Raw genomic sequence first — 25,355 nt, 5'->3', positions numbered from 1 at the left:
TTTGTTTTGGGGAAACAATGAAAACATTTAATAATCGTTCTTCTTCTTCAACAACCCCTCCTCACTTGGTTTCTTTTTTCAGAAAAGAAAAAAAAAACAGCTACTTGACCAATGCTGCAAGAACCAAAAACGCATACCTCTTTTGATAGCTACAATTAATAATTTTAAATAAAATAAACATATGGTTATTCATAGTTGATTGTACTTCATGATTTATTATTAATTTCTAGTACAACAAATTGTTCTTAAATATATACCCAAAAAATTATATATATATAAAATATAAATAAAAAAATAATATATTCAACGAACGGAGGAGAGCTTGCCTTGTTTGGCACGTCTTTTTTTCTTTTTTTGGCTCAATCAAAACTCTATAAATACATTGCCTTTTCACCTTCTCTTTTCTTTTTTTCCCTTTCTCTCTCTCTCTCCCTTTTTTTCAGTTTTCTGTTGCTATAATTATTCCTGTTTCTAGGGTTTCTCCTAAACCTGCCGTTGTTCGTTTTGAGGTAGATTTTCCTTCTTTTTTTTTTTCTTTTTTTTTTTTTTTTTTTTTTTTTCTTGGAATTAATTCCCATTCTCATTTTCATTATTCATTATTTTTTGTGATGTAAATCATTTCAGGCTATTATCATTACCAATTGAATCCTTCGCCATTGCATTTGTTCAGAATTCTTCAAATATCATCAGGTATGTATCTAATCTGGCAATGCTCATGGAATTAATTAGGAATTAAATAGAAAAAAAAATTAAAAATCCAATCTTTATTCATATACATATATATTTTTTAATTTTACTTTAGGATCTGTTTAATTTTCTTGCTGCCCATGAATATATTGTTCCTTATGATTGTGATTTTGTGTTAAAAATCGAGTCTTTTTCGCTCTTCCTTTCTGGGTTTCTCACCAGAATTACGAAATTATTTTTTATTTAATTTTTTTTCACAATTTTTATTATTATTATTACTGAGTTCTTCTGATTAGCTGTCATGTGTGTGTGTGTGTGTGTGTGTTTAGTTTGGTAGATTTCTTGATTTGACTGAATCATAATCTAGAGTGCTTTTGTTTTGTCGGTTGATGTTAGAAATGTTGGTTTTGTGTCTTAATCAGTTGGTTTATTAATATTTACTACTAACACCACCATTGAAATATTGCAGTATATACTTACATCAATTCTTTTTTAAATTGTATTTAATAATTACTTCTGTTTATATTATCAACTCCATCCACACACACACACAACCGTATCTGTGTTCTTTTTTTAACTGTTTTAAGTCAAACGCCGTTTGGGGGTTCCGTGGGGGCCAATTGCATGAGAGACAATTTTAACTACTATTTCACCTTTTTAATGTGCAAAAATCATTAATAAACGGATTTTTTTCGATTGCTTAGCATTTTGAAAAGGGATACTTCGTATCGAAAGGATATTTTCGTGTTTTTAGTGATTAGGTCGATTCTTTTACGTTAAATTTGAGGATTTCGGGTCGATTCGAAGTTTTACGATGTTATATGTAGTAACAGTTATTTACATGCATTAAGTTTATTTCGTTTACTTTTTTTATGATGTCGATTAATATTTGAAGATCGTGTGCGACGATCCACCTTACAAGCAGTGCTTATTAGGTGATGCATTTATTTAAATTTCTTTAGTATATGATTTTTAATTGATTCATTAGTTTATGAATAAATTTAGAAGTTAGGACCATCACCAGAAAATAATATTCTGTGACAATATATAAGTCTTTAATAAGATGGCTGAGGAGGCTTCCCATGTGATTTTTAAAATATTTACTTATTACATTTTAATATATATTTTAGGTAGTTGCTGAGTCATGTTCCTTACAATAAGAAGATCAAATAACTTGTCTGAATTCTGCTGGTTTTAATTTATTGTAATTTGGTTTAAATAACTTGACTGAATACCCGTTTTCTTTTTTAGATCGGTCGAAAGTGGTAAATTTTTATTGGGGTTGAAAATATTGCTTATAGTTACTAGGTTTAATTCTTAGTGTGCATGCATATATATATTTGTTAGTACACGGTCTTCTCGAACGTGCATTTTTTGTACACGTGCGTGTTTGTATATATATTGTATGGCAAATAGGAAAGTGGATATACAAGTCGAATTTGCACATGGTACAACATCGATTCGAATCCGTAGGCACACTCAGATCTGATTGTAAAAGATTTCGGTCCTCGTGGATTTTATTTTCTTTATTAACCTCATTAATTCGATGGATCTAAGATATATTTTTCGTTCCATACTAAAACTTATTTGATTCTTGTTTGGTATTCGAAATTTCACGTTTTTCGCAGCCGATTGCTAATTATTACTATTTTTTTCTTATTTGTCTAATATTTAAAAAAAATCATTTGTTTTTCTCTTCTTAAACCAAATTCGACGTCGTTTTGGTTTGCTTGAGAAACGAGGAAATGGCGTGAAAACCAGGATGCTTTCGATGCTTTTTTTTCCCCCCTCATTCTTTCGAGTTTTCTTTATCATTTTTCCTTTTTTATTTTTTATTTTTTTTTGCGCATTCCGACATAAGTTATAATTAAATCTGCTCAAAGGTCTCATTTTATGGAAGAAAAGGCCAAGAAGTAACTGCATCCACTTGGAGTATTCTATTCCTTCACGTTTTGTATCTACGTGTGTAAATGAATCGAGTCGAGTTGAACCCATTACTACTCAAACCTTCTTTGAGTATTTATCGAGTTTCCATTTTCTTTCTAGCTTGATCAGATTATTAGTCAATTCGAACTCGAATGAGCTTTACTCGAGTCAAAAGTGAATTGAACTCGCGTATCTAGACATATTTAATCTTTTTTTAGTAATCAAATCTCGATCATATCTAATTGATCGAAAAAAGTTTGTGTTCAAGCTTGATTTGTTATGTTAACAAATCGAGCTCAAACGAGATTGCTCGAATAAAATTTCTCGAACGAGATTTCAGTAATCGGATTGTGTAATTTCTTTATTTATTATTTATTTCCACACGAGCGTTACACCGGGAATATTGTGCTTACGTTGCGTTAGGTGTGATACATAGCCATTATTTTATTCTCACTTCACTAACTTTCGCGCAAGAATCCATAACTCCACACCAACTTTTTCCATCGGCAAATTTTGTATTTTTCTCGTAATATGAAAATTGAAATCAGATTTCGTTGATCGCGTCATTGCTTAGAGCATCCGTTTTTTCTTCTATAAAAGGCACACAAGCGTAGCACATAAACCACACACTAATATACTTCTCAACAAAGCTTCTCTTGTAATTTGTAAGATCGTTTTTTTATTTACTTTTTTTAATCAAAATATTCGATGAATTTTGTGTTTATTACATTTCATGTGTGCTTTATTTATGTATGCATGTTTATACTTTTCGCTCGGTCACTAATTATATGCTAATTGCCTGTTGATTCAATTTTAATTTTCTTATTTCAGGTGAAAAAGGCAGTCGAGATAGCCTTAATATATATTTAGCGATGAGGTATATATAATATTACGAATTGCAGAAATTAATTATTGTTTCTAAATTAAAGAAAAAATCGTTTATCGGATTTGCATGTTAATTATTCCTTTATTTGATTTTCCAGATCATCTTAAATGGACTGTTTGCAAATTAGTAGCGAAGAAAAGACGTTGAAGAAATTTTTGGTTTTTTCGTAAATTACTTTTTGCTCATTTTAAATAATATTTGGTTGATTAAAAAACATAAAGCAAAAATAAAAAATGGACGTGAAATCGACAAAAGCTTCTTCGATTCTGGCCGATCCATCACCGATGAACAAATCCCGTCTCGGGATCCGTTCAAATCTCTTGCCATGCTCACAATCGGGGCCGTCATTCACTACAAGTGTCCCCACCGTAACAAGAAAGAAACCTGGAAAACTTGACGATGTTCGATCCAACGGCTGGTTGGACGCCATGCAATCATCTTCACCTCCTCGCAAGAAAGTCAACAAGGATTTCAACGGTGTAGATCTCGTCTCTGATGAAGCTGAAATCGCCTACCAGTTTTGGATGGTAAAATTAAATTTTCGAATGTGAAATTGATTTTTTTTATTTTATTCGATATAATTTGTTTCTTATTTAATTTTTTTTTTAATTATTTTTGCAGATTAGGTATCCATCTGCGTTGAACTCGTTTCAGACAATAACGGGGCGTGAGATGAATAAGAAATTAGTGATTTTCTTGGATTACGACGGCACACTTTCCCCCATTGTGGATGATCCCGATCGAGCTTTTATGTCCGATGATGTAATAAATTAATTATTCGGGCATTTAATTTATCGTCACTTTCACAATCTTTTTAATTTTTTACTTTTTTATCTGTGTAATTAAATGTAACGGCATTTTTTTTGTAGATGCGGTCTGCTTTAAGGAATGTTGCAAAATACTTTCCGACCGCTATCATCAGTGGGAGAAGCCGCAATAAGGTGGACACACAAATTCGATATATAATCGCTATATTATTTATTTATTTTCTACTATTTAATAATTATAATTTAATCGCTTTATTTCGATTTTTTTTTAGGTTTACGAATTGGTGGGCCTAACGGAGCTGTACTATGCCGGTAGTCATGGGATGGACATTGTATTCCCGGCCAAAGATTTGGTTCCGGAAAAACATGTTAAATGTGTTAAGTCTACTGACAACAAGGTATCGATTTTTTTCGTTTTGTCTTTATTAATTTTTGTCTCGATTCGTTTTATGTTAATTTGATCTTTTATTACAGGGCAAGGAAGCAAATTTATTCCAGCCGGCTAGTGAATTTATACCCATGATCAACGAGGTTTGTGTGATATTTGTACGAATTATTAAGAAAACGGGGATGTTTAATGAATAATTGTGGTCCTAATTAATTTATTGTCGATTTTTGCAGGTTTTTAGAAACCTCGTCGAGATTACGAAAGATATAAAAGGGGCAAAAGTGGAAGACCATAAATTTTGTGTCTCTGTGCACTATCGCAATGTCGACGAGAATGTGAGTTCGTTTTTTTCCCTTAATTTTTTTTAAATGTCTGAAAATTGTTCTTATTTATTTGATTTAGTTCTGATTATTCAAAATTCCAGAGTTGGCCTGTAATTGCTCAAAATGTTCATGATATTCTGAAAGGCTATCCTCGACTTCGACTTACTCATGGACGGAAGGTAAATTTACGACGATACCCTTGGGGGTGATTATAATTGTTACCATCATTGTTTCTAATAATGTCTTTATGCGTAAATAATAAAATAAATTAGGTTTTGGAGGTGCGTCCGGTGATCGACTGGGATAAAGGAAAAGCTGTCGAATTTCTTCTTGAATCTCTAGGTAAGTATTTATTTATTACTCCAAAATTCATGTATCAATTGAAAATTAAAAACAACAAAAAAATAAAAATTGCGTGGTACAGGATTTAGCAACCGTAGCGATGTGCTCCCGATTTATATCGGAGACGACAGGACCGACGAGGATGCATTCAAGGTAACACATTGATTAAACATAAATCCCGTAAATTTATAATTTAATTACTAATATCAATAACTGATATAACAACGCAATTTTTTTTTTAAAAAAAATGTAGGTGCTGAGGAAAAAGAATCGCGGTTATGGAATCTTGGTATCGACCGTACCGAAAGAAAGCAATGCTTCGTTCTCGTTAAGGGATACTTCTGAAGTTCAAGATTTTCTGGAATCATTGGTTAAAATGGCTCAAGAAGATGATGATGAAGATGCTTCTTATGATACAAATTAATTATTTAGCAATAATAATATTCCTTGAAAATAGGTCTTTTAATTATTATAGTTTTTTATTTATTTATTTTTATTTTATTTTCTTACCTTAGTATGGCTGCTGGAAGTTTATTCCATTACTAGGCCTCTAGTACCACCCCACCCCTACCCTACCCCACCCCACCCCATGTATGGGGTGGTTGTTTGTAAGTTTTTATTACTTTAGTAATTTTAATTCGAGTATTGTAAATCTTTGTTTTAGTTGATGATCTTGATGGATGCATGGTGGCATTTGTGTCAACATATCCTTAGAAATGCTTTTAATTATTTGATTTAATTATAGTTTTAGTGAATAAGTGTACAAAGTATTTAATTGTGCATTACATATAGTTTTTTGGAGTTAGGAAACTATTTTTTGGGTTTTTAATTTGCATCAACTTAACCTATTAAAGATTATTCCAAGGGAAAGTATATATATATATATATATATATATATATATATATATATATATATATATATATATATATATATATATATATATATATATATATATATATATATATATATATATATATATATATATATATATATATACTTTCCTTGGACTAAATAAAATATACTTTTCTCTACTAAATTATAATTATTATATAATAGTTAGCGTCAAATTAAATTTTGGATTGGAACTTCTCTACTTTTCTAAAGAGCTAATAAATTGGAAAATACAAACTTTATTATATGATAATAAAAAATAATCATATTAATGTAATTTCTTTTATCAAACATAAACAAGATGCGCACTTAGACAATAAAAGCTCGATGAGTTTGGGCTCGTGAAATCAGGCTTGAGCTCACAAAATTTTCCACCACGCTTGGTTCAGTTTACCATTTATGATATTTCTTTGTATTTTACATATTTTAGTAACAAAAAAAGAAAAGAAAAAAGGATTGGGATGCTTATAAAAAAAAAGGCAATTTGCTATAGGTCCCTCCATATTATAATTTATGTGTATAAATCCAAGTCGAAATTTAATATTTTAATAAATTAATAATATTTATTATGGCAAAAATACCCTTAATTAAATTAAATCAAATCCCAAAAAATCTCTCTATCAAAAAAAATTTCCAAACATATCTCTTTCAAATATTAACTAAAACAAATAAATTAATTCATAATAAAAATATCCAATTTATTCTACAAACTCATAATCTAAAAACGCCACCGCAGCCCCACCACCGCCTATGACCCGGGAACTGCGACGCCTATGACTCCGCGAACTGCAAATAGCAAACAGAAAATTAGATTTTATATTAATGAATTGCAAACAACAAAGTACCTATGATTTCGCCAAATGCAAACAGCAAACTGAAAAAACAAAATCCATAATTTGTATTATTGAATTACAAACAAAAAATTACCTATGACTTCGCCAAATGCAAATAGCAAACTGAAGAAAAACATTCAGCAAAACTTGCATTATTGAATTGCAAGCAATAAACTACCTATACGACGTGGCCAAATGCAAACAGCAAACTGAAAAAAAATAAAAAAATCAGCATCATTAAAAACATTAACCAAAAAATTGTTTATTGAACAATTTGCAAACAACTAAAACATTAAACAAAATGTTTGTAAAATGTAACTTAAGACATACCTTGCAAATTGTAAACCAGAGGAATCGAATCTCAACATCAAACGCAATTCTTCAAACAACAAACGAAGTTAAACCAACCTGGAAACGGAAATTACTAACAACAAAAACGATGGGAAGGTTCTACGTACGGGAGACACAATGTGAATTTTGGCTATGATTTTGGATTTCTGATTTTTTTTTTGGGAGGGGATGTTTATTGTCCTCTTTAATTATTTCACCAAGAAATCATGATCTAAAAAGATCCTTGTTTTTTTCCTTCTCTAGAATATTTTTTCATTAAAAAAAGAAAAAGAAAAAAAAAAAAAAAAAGAAGCACGAGACACAGAGAGAGGCGTGAGAATGGAAATGCAGAAGAAGAGATAGATGAGGAATTAAATATAGAGGGGATTAACGTGAGATTGGGGAGAGAAGATATATAAGATTTGTTTTCTTATTAATTGAGGGTATTTATGTATATTAGTATATATACTAATTATTTTAATTTATTTATATTAATTTATTGGGTCAAATGACCTATACCTATATTTATCTAGTAACTAGGATCTCTACCTATTTAAGTCCAAAATTAGGAAATTCTTCTTATTTTCTAGGGTCATATTGGAATTACGGTAAACTTATGAAAACTAGAGTCATTCATTATTCTTCTTTTTATGAGGGAAATTTATTCATTAGCCTAAAAAAATTAGAATATTAAACTTATGAAAATTGATAGTAAACTGAGGTACTTGAGTACTTGATGTACTCATTATTAAATGTAGGCTTGGCTATGGAACAAGTCAGGCAATTATCTATCAATTATATATCCAATTCGACCAACTAATTTTGCTGCATATTTAAAATTATTATTGGCTCGATTATTATGGGTCGGACAATGGTTGCCAACCGACTTTATTGGACAAACAATGGATTGGTTGGTTGGTATTATCCGTCATTTATTTATTGATTTTTTAATTCTTTTTTCTTTTACAATAATAAGATTTTTATAAAAGTATTTTCAGAAGATATTCAAAATTTTGAAAAAAATGTTATTGCAAAAATCTTTATCTTTAAAAATTATATTAAGAGTCTTTTTTTTCTTTTTTTTTAACTTCTACAATAAGTAAATTTATAACGAAGAATATGAAATAAAAATTATAAAATAGAAATATTAGGTAGATATTTATAAATGTGTATTTTGGGTTTTGAGTTTTGTTATATATTATTTTAACATTAAGAAAATAAGAATTATGATTACTATTAAAAAGTTGATTGATCGATAGTACCCGACCAATCGACTATAAACTGAGAACCATCGAGCGACGCATTTCTATATGGGTCGGTTAAAATTACATGTTCGACTATATGGTCCGATATTACCTTTTTATTTATTTTTATTTATTTATTTTTTTCAAAAAAAAAAAGTAGGTGATCTAAAACTACAAGTACCATGAACTTTATACTCCAAAAATTATAGCGTAAATAGAACTTAACCCCCCGTGGTTACAAAATTTTGCAGATGACTCCATTGTGCTCGTAATATCGGCACATAACCCCCTTGTGGTTTATGGAGTAGTTTTCGTTAGTTTTTCCGTCAAACTTAACCGCGTGTGTCAAACTTCAAGGGGGTAAATCTGCAAAAATGAAAGCAGAAGGGTTCATCTGAAAAAAAAAAAATTACTTTAATGTTTGACATAAGCGGTTAAGTTTGACGGAAAAACGGAAGCTACCCCATCAACATCAAGGGGGGTTGTGTGCTGATATTGCAAGCACAATGGAATAATCCGCAAAAGCTTGTAACCACGGGGTTAAGTGCTATTTACCCAAAATTATAAGGAAAAAAACAAATAAAATAAATAAATGGCATACATGTGTACATGCAAACCAATTTATCTTCTTCCTAAAGATGTGGCTCTGAACTTTCAGTAGAATAAAAAAGAAAAAAAAAAAAAAAAACATTATCCAAAATCATTCTCTGCTTTGTCTCCATCTCCAACAAATCCTTCAATCAAGAACCAAATCAAGAAAATAAAAAACCCTAGTTATTGAAAAAAACAAAAAAAAATGGCCCTCTCTTCAATCTCCTTACTACCCTTGAAATCCATCAATGGCGGAATTTCTTCTTCATCTCTCCACACCCCTTCAAAAGAATCAAAACCCTTGTCCGTTTCTTGCCAATTCGAAACCCACAACAGCAGAAATCAAACAGGTGAATGAATCTTCTTCTTGCCCTGTAATAAATTATTATTCATTTTAAGACAAACCCATTTGATAAATTGATTTATTAAATTGAAGCAGAACCCAAGAAATGGATAAAGCTTGTTTCAACTTCACTAGCAGCAGCTGTAATTGCCTTCAGCTCTGTCAACGTACCCGCCATGGCCGAGCTTAACAAGTTCGAAGCAGAAACCAGAGGCGAATTCGGAATCGGATCCGCCGCTCAATTTGGTTCTGCTGATCTCAAGTCAGTTTTTTTTTTCGAATTAATTTTGGGGAAATTGCAGTTTTCGTCCCTAGAGTTTGTACCGATTTCACATTTGATCCCTCATGTTAAAAAAAAGACACATTTGGTCCCTCGTGTTGGAATAAGTTAACACTTTTGATCATTCCCGTCTATTTACTGTTGGGAAAAATATAGTTTTCATTCCTCAAGTTTGTATCAGTTTCACATTTGATCCCCATGTTCAAAACATATTTGGTCCCTTATGTTTCAAAAATTCAACACTTTCAGTCATTTCTGTCAAGTTCATGTTAAACCTAACGAAATCAAGCGTGTGCCCATCACTGCCTTAACTAACGGACTAACAGTAAATTGACGGAAATGACCAAAAGTGTTAAATTATTTTAACATTAGGGACCAATTGTATTTTTTGTGAACATGGGGGACCAAATGTGAAATTGGTGCAAACTTGAGGGATAAAAAATGTAACTTCCTCATTTACCGTTAGTCCGTCAGTTAAGGAAGTGATGGGCACACGCTTGATTCTGTGGTTTTAATGTGAAATTGACGGAAATGACTAAAAGTCTTGAATTTCTGAATCATGAGGGACCAAATGTGTTTTTTGTGAATATGGGGACTAAATGTGAAATCAGTGCAAACTTGAGGGACAAAAACTGTATTATTCCCAATTAATTTTTTTTATTTTCATATTAAGAAAAAAATGTTTAAATAATGTTTTTTTTTCTTATTTTGCAGGAAAGCAGTTCATGTGAATGAAAATTTCAGGTAATAAAATATCTTCCTCGAATGTATGGAACATTACGGAAAATAAACGAGAATGGGGTTTTCGACTTTAGTATATGATAACAGTTTTAAGTGTATGTATATATATAAGTAGTTAAAATAAAATAAAGGGGAGTTTATCTTATGCTGCAGAATTGTATTTACAGAAGAGCGAATTTCACGTCTGCCGATATGAGGGAATCGAATTTCAGCGGCTCGACTTTCAACGGTGCTTATCTTGAGAAAGCTGTTGCATACAAAGCCAATTTCACAGGTATTAACTTATCGAAATAATGATTTAATACATTTTTACCGAGTCGGGACCTGAAGAAATTATTATTTTAGCGAGCTTATTAATTTATCGAGTATTAATTTATTGAGGTTATACTGTACTCCACATTTTAGAGTAAATGATCGAATGAGCGTAAAAACTCATCTATATGATAACCAAATCATCGATTTTCTAATCAATGTTAATCCCGCTGTTTAATTATCAAACACGTAAATTTTCGACTCGCCTTTCTCGAGAACATTTTTTTTAAACAATGATCCCAAGTAACCAAAATTGAAACTCTTTTCGTAACTCAAACTCCATAATTTACCACATAATAATTTGTCGAAATGGTGTTGTTGCGCAGGTGCGGATTTCAGCGACACTCTAATGGACCGCATGGTAAGTTAGTCAATTTTTGTGGTCTCTTTTGTCCATTGATTACAAGTTTCTTTATTATTTTAAATCGATTTTATTAATTAATTTATTTTATCACGGTGTAAGGTTCTAAATGAAGCTAATCTGACGAATGCGGTGCTAGTTAGATCGGTGTTGACACGTAGTGATCTCGGGGGTGCTATAATTGAAGGTGCCGATTTTAGCGATGCTGTTTTAGACCTTCTTCAGAAACAGGTAAATTTCCCTTCGTCTTGGCTTTTTTATTTTTATTTTCGTTTTCTTGATAGTGTGTTTAAATCCCATTTAAGCATTGGACTTACCAAATTTATACAGTCAACAATTCGATTCAATGAAGAAATTATACATTCTGAATGAATAAAATTGTAATGAATCATCGTTTTATTTTGTTAAACTTTAATCATTGCTTCTTTAAAAAACTTTACGCATTTCAATTTTTAAATTTTAAACCCAATATCGAACCAACTTATATTGCATTTAGCATAGACTCCCTTATGATGTTATTTTTTTTGGGCAAATTATGTCCCCCCTTGAGGTAATGTCAAATTACGAAAAACTCCCTCCCGTTTGGGTAATTACAACCGTCCCTTACGGTGTTAAATTTACCTACTAGAGGAGGGCTTTTTTTGTAAGAAAATACATATTTGAGGAAGTGGTTGTATATATCCAAGCATGAGGGGTTTTATCGTAATTTGATCTTATCTGAGGGGGTGCCCATAATTTATCCTATTTTTTTAGCAGACAACCCCCCCTAAAAAGATTGAATCTTAGAGAAAATAAGTTTTTCTTTTTAGCAATTAGAGACAATACAGGGGTGTAGAATGCAATAAACATTATATTGGTCGATTAAGTTTCCTATATGCAGGCACTTTGCAAGTACGCAAACGGCACAAATCCGATAACGGGAGTGAGTACGAGAAAAAGCCTAGGTTGTGGGAATAGCAGAAGAAATGCATACGGATCGCCTTCTTCCCCTTTGCTAAGTTCACCGCCACAGAAACTCCTCGATCGAGATGGTTTTTGCGATCCCGCCACCGGTCTCTGTGAAGCTAGCTAGCTAGCTGAATTCATTGTTCATGTTTGAGTGTGCTTCACAATAAGAACTGTGTTTTTTTTTTTTTTTTGGAATTGCTAAAAAATGTACAATTATTTTGACATTGAAAGTGTGTATAAAAGAAGACATCAAGAATGTAAATTTTAATTTCACTTCTAAATGTATCAAAACCTTTTGTTTATTGTTATAATTTAAGATAAAAGAAAGCCAAAATCTAGAACACATTGTTGTTGGAGATATTTTACATAACTTTTATGAAATGAACTTCTACAATATTAAACAATTCTGACAATAATTAGTTATTAAAAAAGATTTCCAATGTGTTTGTCCAACTTTGCATAACTAGGGATGGTAGGGTCTCAAATCGGGAACCGACTCGTTTGGAGCAGGTCTGTGTATGTTAAATGGGGTCGGGTAATATTCGGTTTAGTTTCTAGCACTAGATGGTTTTGGATCGGGTTACAAGCCTTATTGCAACCGACCCATAACATTATTCAGAACTTTTTAAAATATCCAAAAAGAAAAAAATAAAAAAAGAGAGAGATGTTTAGAGCTTTAGCTCCTAATAAAAATAAGTCGAGCTCGGTTTTCAAATACGGTTATCGATTTTGTACATTTTCTTTAAATCCAGCCGAACTAATTCTAAATTAGGGTTGATGCTATAATCATTTTTGTTTCAATCTATTTGTACTAATCATTCAAAAAACTAGGTCATATGTGGGTTAGAGATATGTTGTTTTTAAGTAATCATTAATTAATCTTAGTATGCATTTCTTTCTTGTTACACTTACTCGACCAAAAGTTTGTACTTCTCATACATTCATTATGAAAACGTTGTTTGCCTAAGTGAATGTGTGGTTATAACATTATCCAATTATCATGGTTTAATTTTCTTGAATTCTCAACAATTAATGTTATTTTATATAAGAACATTTTTTGTTCTATAAGCTTTTGGGATCGTGGTGCTTAAATCACATTAGACATGACCGCGGTACGGCTCGTGGTCAATTAGTTTTTTTTTATTATTTTTTTTTACCAAAAGTAAGTGTAAATTACAACCATCCATGAGGTATGGTCAAATTATGAAAAAACCCTCTCTTGTTTGGATGATTACATCTACTCCCTTAATTATGAATCTTCTTACATCCATCCTTATGGTGTCAAATTCAACATAATCATCTAGATTTCGTGGAATGCGCTCTAGTTTGTACTCGTTTTGTGTAAAAATACAGTTTCTGATACACCACAATCTGATATATACAGGCCAAAAAAACACATATTATGATCATCTTGCTTCAATATGTGGAGCTCGAATGTGATAAAACGGGTACAAAAGTGATAATATTTCATATAATCAAGAAGATTCTACTAAATTTGAAACCGCAACAATAGTAGACGTATAAGAAAATTTATAGTTGAAGTGGGTTGTTGTAATTACCCAAATAGGAGGTGGGGTTTAGTAATTTTACTATACCTCAGGGGTAGTTGTAATTTACCCAAAAAATAAATTCAACTCCTATCGATAACTTTGTGTGATCAATCAAAATCAAGAAACACATGATTAGGTAAAATTGTAATTATCTTAATTTTATTTTGATTAATCTTATTTTGACAACCAAACGAGTTCGTATAATTTTCCTGGATAACATTATTTATTCGGCAGCATTTTGTACTAAAATTGGAAGCAAAATGCCAAACAAAAATTCCTTTTGGCGCCACGATTTTCATATAATGTGTACACGTGTTATTTCTTAGTTATTTCTTACCGTTGAGTGTTGATCCTGCTTTCCCCATTTCTCCATTTTCTGTTATTCCTAACTGTTCCCTTTTTTCTTGCCTTTTTTCGAGTTTCCGTTTTCGCAGTCACTTAATTTCCATATAATAGAATATCTATAAATTATTAAACTCGCTTAAATAATATTTTTTGTGGTCTTAAGTCGGTACAAATATATTAAATTATTAGTTCGATAATTTAATATTTCGCTGAATTAAGAAAATTTTGTTAGTTCCCAACTATTTTTTTTATATAAGTCCAGAAATGTGATGTAAAAGAAATCGATAAAATAGGTTTTTTCATTCTACTTATATTCAATTTGTCGATAAAGTTACTCTTAACCCTTTACATTTCGAATCGTTCAAGAATGGGAATTATATTACTTTTTTCTAAATAATAAATAATAGGATTAATTTACTCCAAAAAAAAAGTAATAGGATTAATAATTGGAATCATTTAAATTTAAAAGACTGCCAAAAAAACGTACAAATCAACACGGTATGAAATATCTTAATTCTTTATGAATTGAATCGAAAAGTTTAAAACTCGAAAATAATCGATAAATGAATTGAATCGTAAATCGTATTAATTTAACGAGATCATACTTTTCAAAATACCGAATTGAGCTATCCTTTTTTTAATGCCACGTGTTGTGTGGATTGATCGTCGAACAAAATTCCAATTCATATTTGATATTTTTATTTTCTTTATTTTATTTTGTTCCATTTCCAAAATCCCAATCTTGGAAATTATTTCTATCTTTTTCTTAGTGGATGATACGTCTACTCCTCACACTCCATAAATGGGAAATAACACTATTGCTTTTTCTTCTTCTTTTTTGGCTTTTCACTTTTCACTTATCTTAGCACTAGATAGATTAACACTTTTAGTCCCTCTTGTTCTAAAGTGAACAAAGTTTACCTCCAAGTTTCAATTTTAAATACTTTTGGTCTCTGCCATTACATGTCCGTTAGCAACGGAAAACACTATTTCAGGGTAAAAATTGAAATTTTAAATTTTTTTGAGGCTGCAAAATAATTATAAATTTAAAATAGACTACGTATAATTTTTAATAATAAAAAAATAGTAACCAAACAAATTATTTTTATTATACTTAATATTATTATAATTATAAAACTTATAATTAGATTTTTAATAATAAAAAAATTAACTAAACAAATTATTTGTAATCATACTTAATACTATTTTTAATTATACTATTTAGGATAAAAAAATTAACAACAAAAAAAATAATTAACTAAAAAAATTATTTGTAATTATACTTCATTTTATTATAATTATACCACATATAATTAATTTTTTAATGATAACATTTTTTGCCAAAAAAATTTATTTTTCCACTATCATAAAAAGTTTTGGGCCCTCGTCAGTAATAAAAAATCCGAAGCAACCCTATCAATTCTTTTATTTTTAATAATAAAAAAGAAATTAACTAAATAAATTATTTTGAATTATACTTAATATAGTTTTAATTATACTACTTATGATTATTTTTTCTAATAATAAAAAAAAAGTAACTAAATAAATTTCATTATACTTATTTTTTTTTTTAAAATAATTATAAGTAGGCTATTTTAAATTTATAATTATTTTTCAGCCCTAAAACAATTTAAAATTTCAATTTTCACCCCAAAATATTGTTTTCCGTTACTTGCTAACGGACAGATAACGGCGGGGACCAAAAGTGTTTAAAATTGAAACTTGGAGGTGAACTTTGTTCACTTTTGAATAAGGGGAACCAAAAATGAAATCGGACCAAACACGAGGGACCAAAAGTGTAATCATCCCCTTAGCACTATTTAATAAACAAATTAAATTACAATAATGTATTACTATATCTATTGATTGATGCATCGTATTTTCAATACCACGCAAAACCGCAACGTACCACAATTTATATTTTGTCAACATTTTATACACTTATTTCTCTATTATTAGTTTTGAATGTTGTGAATCAACATGATCAATTTTATTATAGTTATTAGTTTTCTCATTGAAATATGTAAATTTTCTCACTTTTTTTTTCTTCATATCACTACAAGTTCGGTTGAATACCATATACCAAATTAATATACCGTACCAAATAGTGGTATGCCACAATTTTTGGTACGGTAATGAATTTAAATTGTTTAGCACAATAAAATACTGTAGGTACTCGATATTGATTCAAATGTTTGGTGATCGGTAACAAAATCACCCCTTAGTAAAAGGAAAGTTCCGGTGTAAATGTCAACAACTTGCAACGAAAATATCGATCAATAGCCTTTAACTAATTCAAATTTGAAATTTGAATATAGACATCTATTACTATTTTGTTGTCAATATTTAATGAGAATTAGGTAACAATGGAAATTGAAGTAGTCTTCATAAATGTTGTCTAAATATCACAAACAATGTCTCCTTAATACGTGCCCTTAATCTTCACCAATGTATCGTACGTATATCATACGTACGGATGATTGTAATCTTTGGTGTAGACATTTATGCACAATAATAAAAAAAAAAAGAAAATTAAATCGTGTTCTTCTAAATGTTAAATCGGGTAAAATGCGTATAAATTGACCACGTGTATAAGATGTGTAATGAATATGGTGATAATTAGATTGTAATCTTTAGTGTAGACATTTATGCACAATAATAAAAAAAGAAATTAAATCGTGTTCTTCTAAATGTTAAATCGGGTAAAATGCGTATAAATTGACCACGTGTATAAGATGTGTAATGAATATGGTGATAATTAAATTCCGTTTGATTCTGATTCGAGATACTTATTACGGATGAGTATATCTCATTCTGTACTCCGAATATTTGGTTTTACGTTTTTCATCCAACTTTTTCTTTTTTTTATGTAATTGGAATATATACATGATTTTGATTTTCGGTCAGATACTAATTTCCGAAAATAATTTCAAAAATTATGCGTCCTTTTCTTCTCTCCAATAAATACACTAATAACATTATTATTTATTATGTACTCCCTCTGTCCCATATTATATGTCTTTTTAGAGAGTTTTTTTTGTCCCAAATTATTTGTCATTTTAGATTTTCAATGCATTATTAATTGCACTATTTTCAATTTTACCCTTTATCACTCCTAATTAGTTAGTTGTAAAACAATTAATGTCAAGGATATATTAGTATTTTCCTATGTTTTTTACTATAATCTATACACATTTATTGATTTTCTTAATATGTGTGAAACAACCCAAAACGTCACTTAAATTGGGACGGAGGGAGTATGTCTTTTATACTATATGTTCATACAAATGAAATTTTCGAATTACGTATATGATTTTCAATATTACCGGAGTTTATTGTAACATAATTGGAATAAGTTTTTCGATCCCGAAAAATTCTAGATTATAATTAGCATATTGGTAAATATTGAATTATGTGTCTCGTTGTAATTAACTTTACTATAAACAAAATCAAAATTAAAATTACTCAACACATATATAATTATATTGAAATTAATTTTCATAGGAAAAGTAAACAGGAAATTAAACCAGAAAATGGTTGACACGTCACTCTACCGTACAATAGGGGGTGGCGTTGTTATAAAACCTTCATTAAACTCGCCCCCATTTCCAATATATATATACGTACATAATCCATAAGTATGTCATTAAGACATTATTAACCGATTTTTTTATTTTTTTTTAATTCAGACCGCCATTTAATTAATTAAGCAATTATTAAACCTCTTTATTCTTTTTTCAAATTAAACCAATATGGGGAAGACCAGGGGATTAAGGCTGGGGCGGAAGCTGGTCAAAGTCATCAAATGGTGCATCCACCGCCGCACGCGGCGGCGGAGAGCCACCGTCCACCGGCAGCTTGAACCGTCAACGCCGGGTCCGATTTCGAAGGTCCGTAAATGGGTTCGTTCGTTGAGGCGCGGATCCGGGTTTTTTCTCTGCTCTGGAAAAACAGAACCGGGTCGTTATGTGGAATTCGGGAGAGAATTTCCGGCTGAGCAGCCGAAGTTGCCGAAGGGACACCTGGCGGTGTACGTGGCCGACGGAGACGACGACACGTGTCGGGTCCATGTGCCAGTTATGTACTTTAACCACCCGTTGTTTGGTGAGCTGTTGAGAGAGGCTGAGAAGGTTTACGGGTTCGATCATCCGGGTGGGATCCAGATTCCTTGCCCCAAATCCGAGTTGGAGAGCGTTCAGATGAAGATTGCCGCCGCGAGTGGTGGCGGTATCTGGCGGAGGAGGCGGTGCTAAGTTTGGACCACCGCGAACTTTTTTTTTTCTTTCCGAGTATTGGCCTCGTGAAGTCGATATTTGTTAAAATTATTGTACAAAATTTATGGCTTCTTCGACCCTACACCTGGTGATTATCATCGGTTGGGTCTTCTGCTGACACGTGTCCTTTTTTTTATTTTTCTACAATTCCTAAAGGTAAACCCTAGCGGGAATATATTTAAAAATACAAAAAAAAGATACGTGGCAGCAGAAGACCCACCCGATATTTATCACCGGGTGTGGTCGAACAAATCAAAATTTACCGGGGCCGGTAGCTAACTAGCAATAAAATTTCAAATATCTCCGAGTAAACACAAATGTTCGAGTTTTTAAATAAACAAACAAGAAATAACATACAAAATACAATTCTATTGATTTAAATAGATATTGAGGGTTTCCGTCTCTATCTAAAATCTCTTAATTCTTCTTCTCAAGAATAGTAATTATGGACTCCGGATATTAATTTGTAATTCAATAATATTAATTTGTGGATTATGCAACTTTTATTATCGAATCGAACATTAAAGCTTTGATGAACGGGTAATGAACGCTTTGTAAAATTTGACGGAGTTAATACTTTGATCTCGTCCCTTTTTTTATACTTCAATAACATTAATTTATAATTGCTTGTTCCAAATTAGAATATAAGGGGATTTTTCTGATTATTTTTCTAACCTTTCCGAATTTCCAACAAAATGCAAGAAATCCTAAACATAGTTCAATGCAATGTAAACACATTTCTCAAAGGAGAGAAAAAACATAAATAAAACACGGTTAAAAAAAACTAATATAACAAATGAATAAAAACATGTGAAGAGTGATTATAGAAAATTGGGTTAATAAGGTCTCAATTTACTTAGGCCTAATTGTATACTTATATTTTTCATGTAATACATATCATAAATATATATATATATATATATATATATATATATATATATATATATATATATATATATATACTTTATATTTCAGAATTAAAATCGGATTGGAAATCGGAAATTTCGATAATTTTAAATACAATTCCAATTCCGTTAAAAAATAATCGGAAAAATCGAAAATTTGAAATTTCGGAAATTGGAATGATAAAAGCATTTCCAATCAGAATATTTTGAAATTGAAATCGGCTGAATTCAAAAATTATATTCCGATTTCCACCCTCGGTAAAATAGTATATTTGTTTATTCTATTTACCAGTTCAAACAATAATTTATGTGGATCTCATCATATACATAATTAGATATATAATTTCCACATCCTTTAGTACTTATAAAGAATGATGCTCCACAATCTATATGACAGATTAACTCATAAATTATCATTTAATATATTCTATACATTGATTGGATACTTCAATTTTAATTTGGAAACTTTAATTTATTACTAATAAAAATATGCAAATTCATCAAAATTCAAGACAATAATACAGTATAAATAATATGTGCTTGAACACACACACACACACACACACACACACACACACACACACACACACACACACACACACACACACACACACACACACACACACACACACACACACACACACTCAAATGAAGAACACTCTAAACAAGGTGGCTTTCCTCTTCACTCTCTTGTTGATTGCATCTGGTATGTGCTTCTCCAATCCTTGTAAATTTACTTCAAATTATCATAGATTTAACAATTATTAATAATGAATTTTACTTATATGAATTTCAAATTTATAATAGTAATTTCTTTTTATTTAAGATCTTATAATGAGTAAAAATAGTTTATTAGATTATTATCCAAACACTTTAAAAAATAAATCTAAAAATAAGATGTAACAACTTATCAGCTCTTAAAACAGCTTATCAGTTGTTTAAAATAAGTTTAGGCAAACAGGCTCTTAGGGAGAAATTAAATGGTACTATATATATATATATATATATATATATATATTTTTAATGAAAATAGGAATAATTATATGATTTATTTATCATGCTTATTTTGCAGGTTGCCACTTCTCAATGGGTTTAGACAAAGCAGATTATGGTGTAATAAAAGATAATGTGAAAAGTTGCAAGAGTGACAAAGATTGTGCTAAACTTTGTCCTCCTAAGTGCACTAGCAAAAATTGTATTGGTGCCAAATGTTTTTGTTCTGGCTGTAGTCATTTATTCAACCATGCCAAATTTTAGGCTGCGTTTAATTTGACTCAAAATAAATCAATAAATGGTTCTATTTCATTATATATAATTATATATGATTTCTTTCTTGTTTGTTTGAGTTATTGCATTGTTTTGTACATTTAATTTGCTTATCATATAATATATATTGTAAAATTTATCAAAGACGATAATTATTAATTGCTACATATATTCATGGATTTTTTTACGTCATGTGATTTATTTCATGTTTGACGCGTGTTCCAGTCCTTGTTGTTATGTAAATATGAAGGGATATGATAAATGTCGTTTTAGATTAAATAATATTGTTCAATTTCAAACGTGATTTTGATATTTTTGAAACTGAATTTAGCAAAACTCGAAATACGGAATTTATAATTCTGTAAGTAAACTTTCTAATCCAGCTTGGATCACCATAATTGGACATCGGGTAAAGATATGTATGAATCAATGAACATTAACACAATTTTGATGATGTGAGTTATCTAAAATTCAAAATGTAACTCATTTGATGCACAACTTTGTCTCCCGATATCCGGTCTAGTTAATTTAGAAAGTTATTTCAACGAATTACAATTTTTGAGTTCTGAATCTTGCCAAAATCAAACTAGAAAAATGTTAAAAACATGTTCGAAGTCAAAATAGTATTATTAAAATTGAAACAACATTTAATTTTTTCACATATATGGATAATAGATACTCGATGTGCAGTCATCTAATACCCAATCTACTTTATTTGAATTTATAATCCAAATATATAATGTCCTTTCCATTATCTGGATTGATTATTTTGCACTTGACTCTCTTAATACCCTTGTAACTTGAACTATCAAAAATAGGATTTTAACTTTTGACTAGTTTCTTTATGAGGAATTATCAATAACTTGGAGAGTAATTAGTAGGAAAATTTAAATTATATCTACAAATTGTAATTGTGAATTTACCTTTACAAGGTTATGTTAATTAGAAAAATATATAGAAATACAATAATAAATTAGTTGGAATAGCTTAGTTGGTTAGAGTGTGTGGCTGTTAACCACAAGGTCGAAGGTTCAACCCCTTTTTCTAGTGTATTTAAAAAATTAAATTTTAGAAGTTATATATATGAGATATTTTCATATAAGTTTATTTTTTTATTTTTTATGATTAGCATATTTAAAATTTTATTTCATCGTATTGTTCAAAATTAAAATTTAGAAGTTATATATATGAGATACTTTCATATAAGTTACTTTTTTATTTTTTTATGATTAGCGTATTTAAAATTTTATTTTATTGTATTGTTCAAAATTAAATTTTAGAAGTTATATATATGAGATACTTTTTTATTTTTTATGATTAGCGTTTATTGTGTGCTGGAGTTGTAACGGCACAACCAGAAGTAATTAAATGTAATTTTCCACTATTATATAATGTAATTTTATTAATGTTATTATCAGATTTTTATGAATGTTGATGTTGTTAGTGTAATCCAAATATTTATAATAAATTTTATTATAATAGTGTATATATTTTTTGTTATAATTTTTATTATCATGTACATAAATTTTTTTTTTTTCGACTTTGAAATTCTATTCCGTGCATAACACAATCACAAAATCATAAAAATTAGTTGCACACTAAATATATTTGAATATGTAAAATTATATAGTAAGAAAGCTGGAATAGCTCAGTTGGTTAGAGCGTGTGGCTGTTAACCACAAGGTCAGAGGTTCGACCCCTCTTTCTAGCGAACATTCAATTTTTTTCCTATTGAATATGCATAAATAATAAAATTATAGGGGTGCATTCGTAATTTTTTTTTAAATATTATTTTGTTTAATATCATTCCACGAATGTATTTTCCTATTGAATACGCGTAAATAATAAAATAATAGGGGTGCATTCATAATTTTTTTTTTAAATATTATTTTGTTTAATATCATTCCGATCCACAAATTACATTCGGGGCGTATAAATTTATTTTAGTATAGAATTAAGATATACAAAAATATTAAAACACCACTAGAAGAAGTAAAAAGAAGACATAATATATAAGATTTTTTTCAACTTTTTAATTCTACTTCTTTTTTTAATTGCAAATTTTCCTATTGAATACGCGTAAATAATAAAATTATAGGGGCGCATTCATAATTTCTAAAAAAATATTATTTTGTTTAATATCATTCCACAACTTACATTCGGGGCGTATAAATTTATTTTAGTATAGAATTAACATATGCAAAAATATTAAAACACCATTAGAAGTAAAAAGAAGACATAATATATAAGATTTTTTTAAACGCATGCAATTCGGAGTTTTTATTTACAATGAAATTTGGATTTATTTTGTGGGGAAATGCGTTTTCAACTTTTCATTATTATCAGAATTGTCCCCAAAACTTTTAAATATTTATGGAAACGGCCCCGATACATTTCCGACAAATGTCATGAAGTTCCGATTTCCGAAACGTGAAAACGTGTGTGAGTTGAAGTTTCTGTGCATCATAGGTAGATACTGTTATAATCGTCTCACCTAATTTATAATTCTATACTATCTTACATATTTTAAGCTTTAGTTGGTTTTACCACAATTACTTAGTTAACCATAATTCATAACATTTACATGTACTCAAGTAATATGTATTTCCTTGTACAATACTAATATATATTATATATATTCATTTTATAAGTTCGATTGTTGTCCAATATAAACCGAAGGCCGAAGTAAATATGAGATGAGTTTGACCCTACAACTATAAAACATGATATATATATATATATATATATATATATATATATATATATATATATATATATATATATATATATATATATATATATATATATATATATATATATATATATATGAATTTGAACTTTTAGTCATGAAGTCTAATGATATTTGAGTTTGTGCAGACTTTGATTCGGTTCATACGACCCGATTACCGTCCATATTTATAACCATGTATTTCTTTAATTTATCTTTTGAATGGCCCAATATCTCTAAAATTCATTTAAAACTAGATTCGATTTTGAAAGACATCGTAAGGTGAAAATCAATTTCTCTTCAACTCCTTCGAATTTTTCTTTCATTACTCTACAATAATTAGTAATTACCCCCAAACTATAGTATTGGATGAGCGTGAAAGTTGGATTAACAAATTGAGATTAAACTTTTTAAAGAAAAAATAATTATTTTCGGAAGTATAAAACAAATTTTATTCGGGTCTTTTATAGGAAAAAAATATAACAATTTATATAATTTAATTCAATACAAAAAGTAGTCTTTAATGTTTTTTTACAGAGTGAAAGGGCAACAATTATGTGTAAAAAGTCAACAAAACTAAAAAATAATTGAAATGAGAGTAAAATAGAAAGTTTATTATGTTAATTTTTTTATGTTATTTTTTTTAAATGAAGTAATTTGTAGCCAATCATATATGAGAACTGCATAAACCTATATTTTTGTATCATAACTTGTAAATTATACGAGAGATATAAACCACACTAGACTAACCACGAGTAACAAGCTCAACCTAGCGACCGTTGGCAAATGGACTGGAACCTGGGTCTATCGATACAGGTTTCACTTGTTCCAACCACTAAGACTCCATTCTCGTACAATAACTTGCAAATCATACGAGAGACGTAAACCACACTAGGTTAACCATGTGTGACAAATGCGACTTAGCGACCGTTGTCAAATGTATTCAAACTTGAATCAATTAACACAAACTCACTTGCTCCTACCGTTAGGCCATCCCTTACGGTTTTTTTTACATACATCATATGTTGCTACTTCCACATTATTTACATCAATTTTCCACATGATTTATAATTCAATATTTTTATCACATTTTCCAGCTCAAAACTTAAAGTCACAAAACTATCTATGAAATGTTGGCGTACCGAAATTTTTGTTTAGTTTTACCGATTTAACATTCTTAGAGCATCTCCCACCCATCACCAAATCCCATATTTATCACCTAATTAAGGTGTTTTTATACTCCAAACCTAAATCTTTAAATCACCATTACACCTAAAATTATAGTGATTTAGTTTAGTCTTCCACCCTGGTCAAACTCTATATCACTATATCCCTAAATCCTATATTTTCACCAAATTTTTTGGTGAAAAATTTTTCATCTCCCACCCTTCCACCATTTTACCATTGTTTCCACCAAATCCTATTTTTTCTATTCTATAATTAGCATATAAAAATATTATATTAACTAATTTCAAGTGATTACCAATCAAATATTTTTTTTGGCAAAAAAAAATGTTGTAATGTTTTTATGATTAATTTATGTTGTAACGTTTTTATGCAATATTTTATGAAATTGTTGTTTATGTGTGGTTTTATTGTATGTATAAAGGCAAATTACGGCCGCCCCCCTGAGATATGACCAAATTACGAAAAACCCTCTTGTTTGGGTAATTACAGTCACCCCCTCCCTTTTAATACTTTTACATAAAATTCATGTAATTCGATTATTTACCGAACCCAAATTGTATATTCAGTTCGGTAAACGGTATGAAATGTTGGCATACCGAAAGTTCGGTTCGGTTTTATCGATTTAACATCCCTAAATTTATCCGTGGAGGATATTTTTATACGATAATACATAGTTGAGAGAGGTGACTGTAATTACCCAAATATGAGGGGAGTTTTCATTCATGTTTCAATATTTTTATTTATTTATCATAATTTTTAAATTATACACTTAATAAAATAATTGTTTATGACTAAATTCATAGTCAATATTTTGGTAATAAAATAGACTAAATTTATAATTAACATTAAACTTAGAATTTTGTAATATATTTGGTGAAATGTCATGGGAGACCAAACCAAATCCT

The 25,355-nt window shown here is 29.7% G+C and overlaps 3 protein-coding genes and 1 non-coding gene across 7 annotated transcripts; all 4 read left to right on the top strand.

Annotated features, from left to right (window-relative positions):
• Positions 1-417: 417 nt before the first annotated feature.
• Positions 418-6,036, top strand: TPPG (Haloacid dehalogenase-like hydrolase (HAD) superfamily protein). 2 transcript variants are annotated; one of them, XM_012990437.2, is made up of 13 exons: positions 418-509; positions 625-690; positions 3,445-3,490; positions 3,597-4,026; positions 4,121-4,261; positions 4,369-4,440; positions 4,539-4,664; positions 4,741-4,797; positions 4,888-4,989; positions 5,079-5,156; positions 5,250-5,319; positions 5,402-5,472; positions 5,573-6,036. In XM_012990437.2, the coding sequence occupies exons 4-13, from the start codon at positions 3,733-3,735 to the stop codon at positions 5,741-5,743; spliced, it is 1,182 nt and encodes a 393-aa protein (XP_012845891.1). In that variant the 5' UTR covers positions 418-509; positions 625-690; positions 3,445-3,490; positions 3,597-3,732; the 3' UTR covers positions 5,744-6,036. The 2 variants fall into 2 exon arrangements, with proteins under 2 accessions (XP_012845891.1, XP_088674823.1); XM_088818697.1 differs by lacking the exons at positions 418-509; positions 625-690 and adding an exon at positions 3,182-3,278.
• Positions 6,037-9,189: 3,153 nt separating this feature from the next.
• Positions 9,190-12,528, top strand: LOC105965884 (Pentapeptide repeat-containing protein). Of its 3 annotated transcripts, none has more exons than XM_012990429.2 (7): positions 9,190-9,559; positions 9,649-9,814; positions 10,547-10,576; positions 10,741-10,847; positions 11,212-11,246; positions 11,349-11,477; positions 12,127-12,528. In XM_012990429.2, the coding sequence occupies exons 1-7, from the start codon at positions 9,415-9,417 to the stop codon at positions 12,316-12,318; spliced, it is 804 nt and encodes a 267-aa protein (XP_012845883.2). In that variant the 5' UTR covers positions 9,190-9,414; the 3' UTR covers positions 12,319-12,528. The 3 variants fall into 3 exon arrangements, with proteins under 3 accessions (XP_012845883.2, XP_088674843.1, XP_088674835.1); XM_088818717.1 differs by having other exon boundaries at positions 9,209-9,559; positions 10,727-10,847; XM_088818709.1 differs by having other exon boundaries at positions 9,237-9,559; positions 9,646-9,814.
• A 5,178-nt stretch (positions 12,529-17,706) lies between these two features.
• On the top strand, positions 17,707-18,424 carry LOC148772676 (auxin-responsive protein SAUR36-like). Its single transcript, XM_088821073.1, has one exon. It carries the CDS (start codon positions 17,842-17,844, stop codon positions 18,340-18,342), a length of 501 nt encoding a protein of 166 aa, XP_088677199.1. The 5' UTR covers positions 17,707-17,841; the 3' UTR covers positions 18,343-18,424.
• A 3,747-nt stretch (positions 18,425-22,171) lies between these two features.
• On the top strand, positions 22,172-22,245 carry TRNAN-GUU (transfer RNA asparagine (anticodon GUU)). Its single transcript has one exon. It is a non-coding gene; the product is annotated as a tRNA-Asn (tRNA).
• Positions 22,246-25,355: the final 3,110 nt, after the last annotated feature.

Source organism: Erythranthe guttata, chromosome 1 (assembly GCF_056151865.1).
Source record: "Erythranthe guttata isolate IM_541 chromosome 1, IM_541, whole genome shotgun sequence".
In the NCBI taxonomy this organism is placed as follows: Eukaryota; Viridiplantae; Streptophyta; class Magnoliopsida; order Lamiales; family Phrymaceae; genus Erythranthe; species Erythranthe guttata.
Note: the sequence above shows the minus strand (reverse complement) of the source record. Positions and strands in the feature narration are given on the sequence as shown.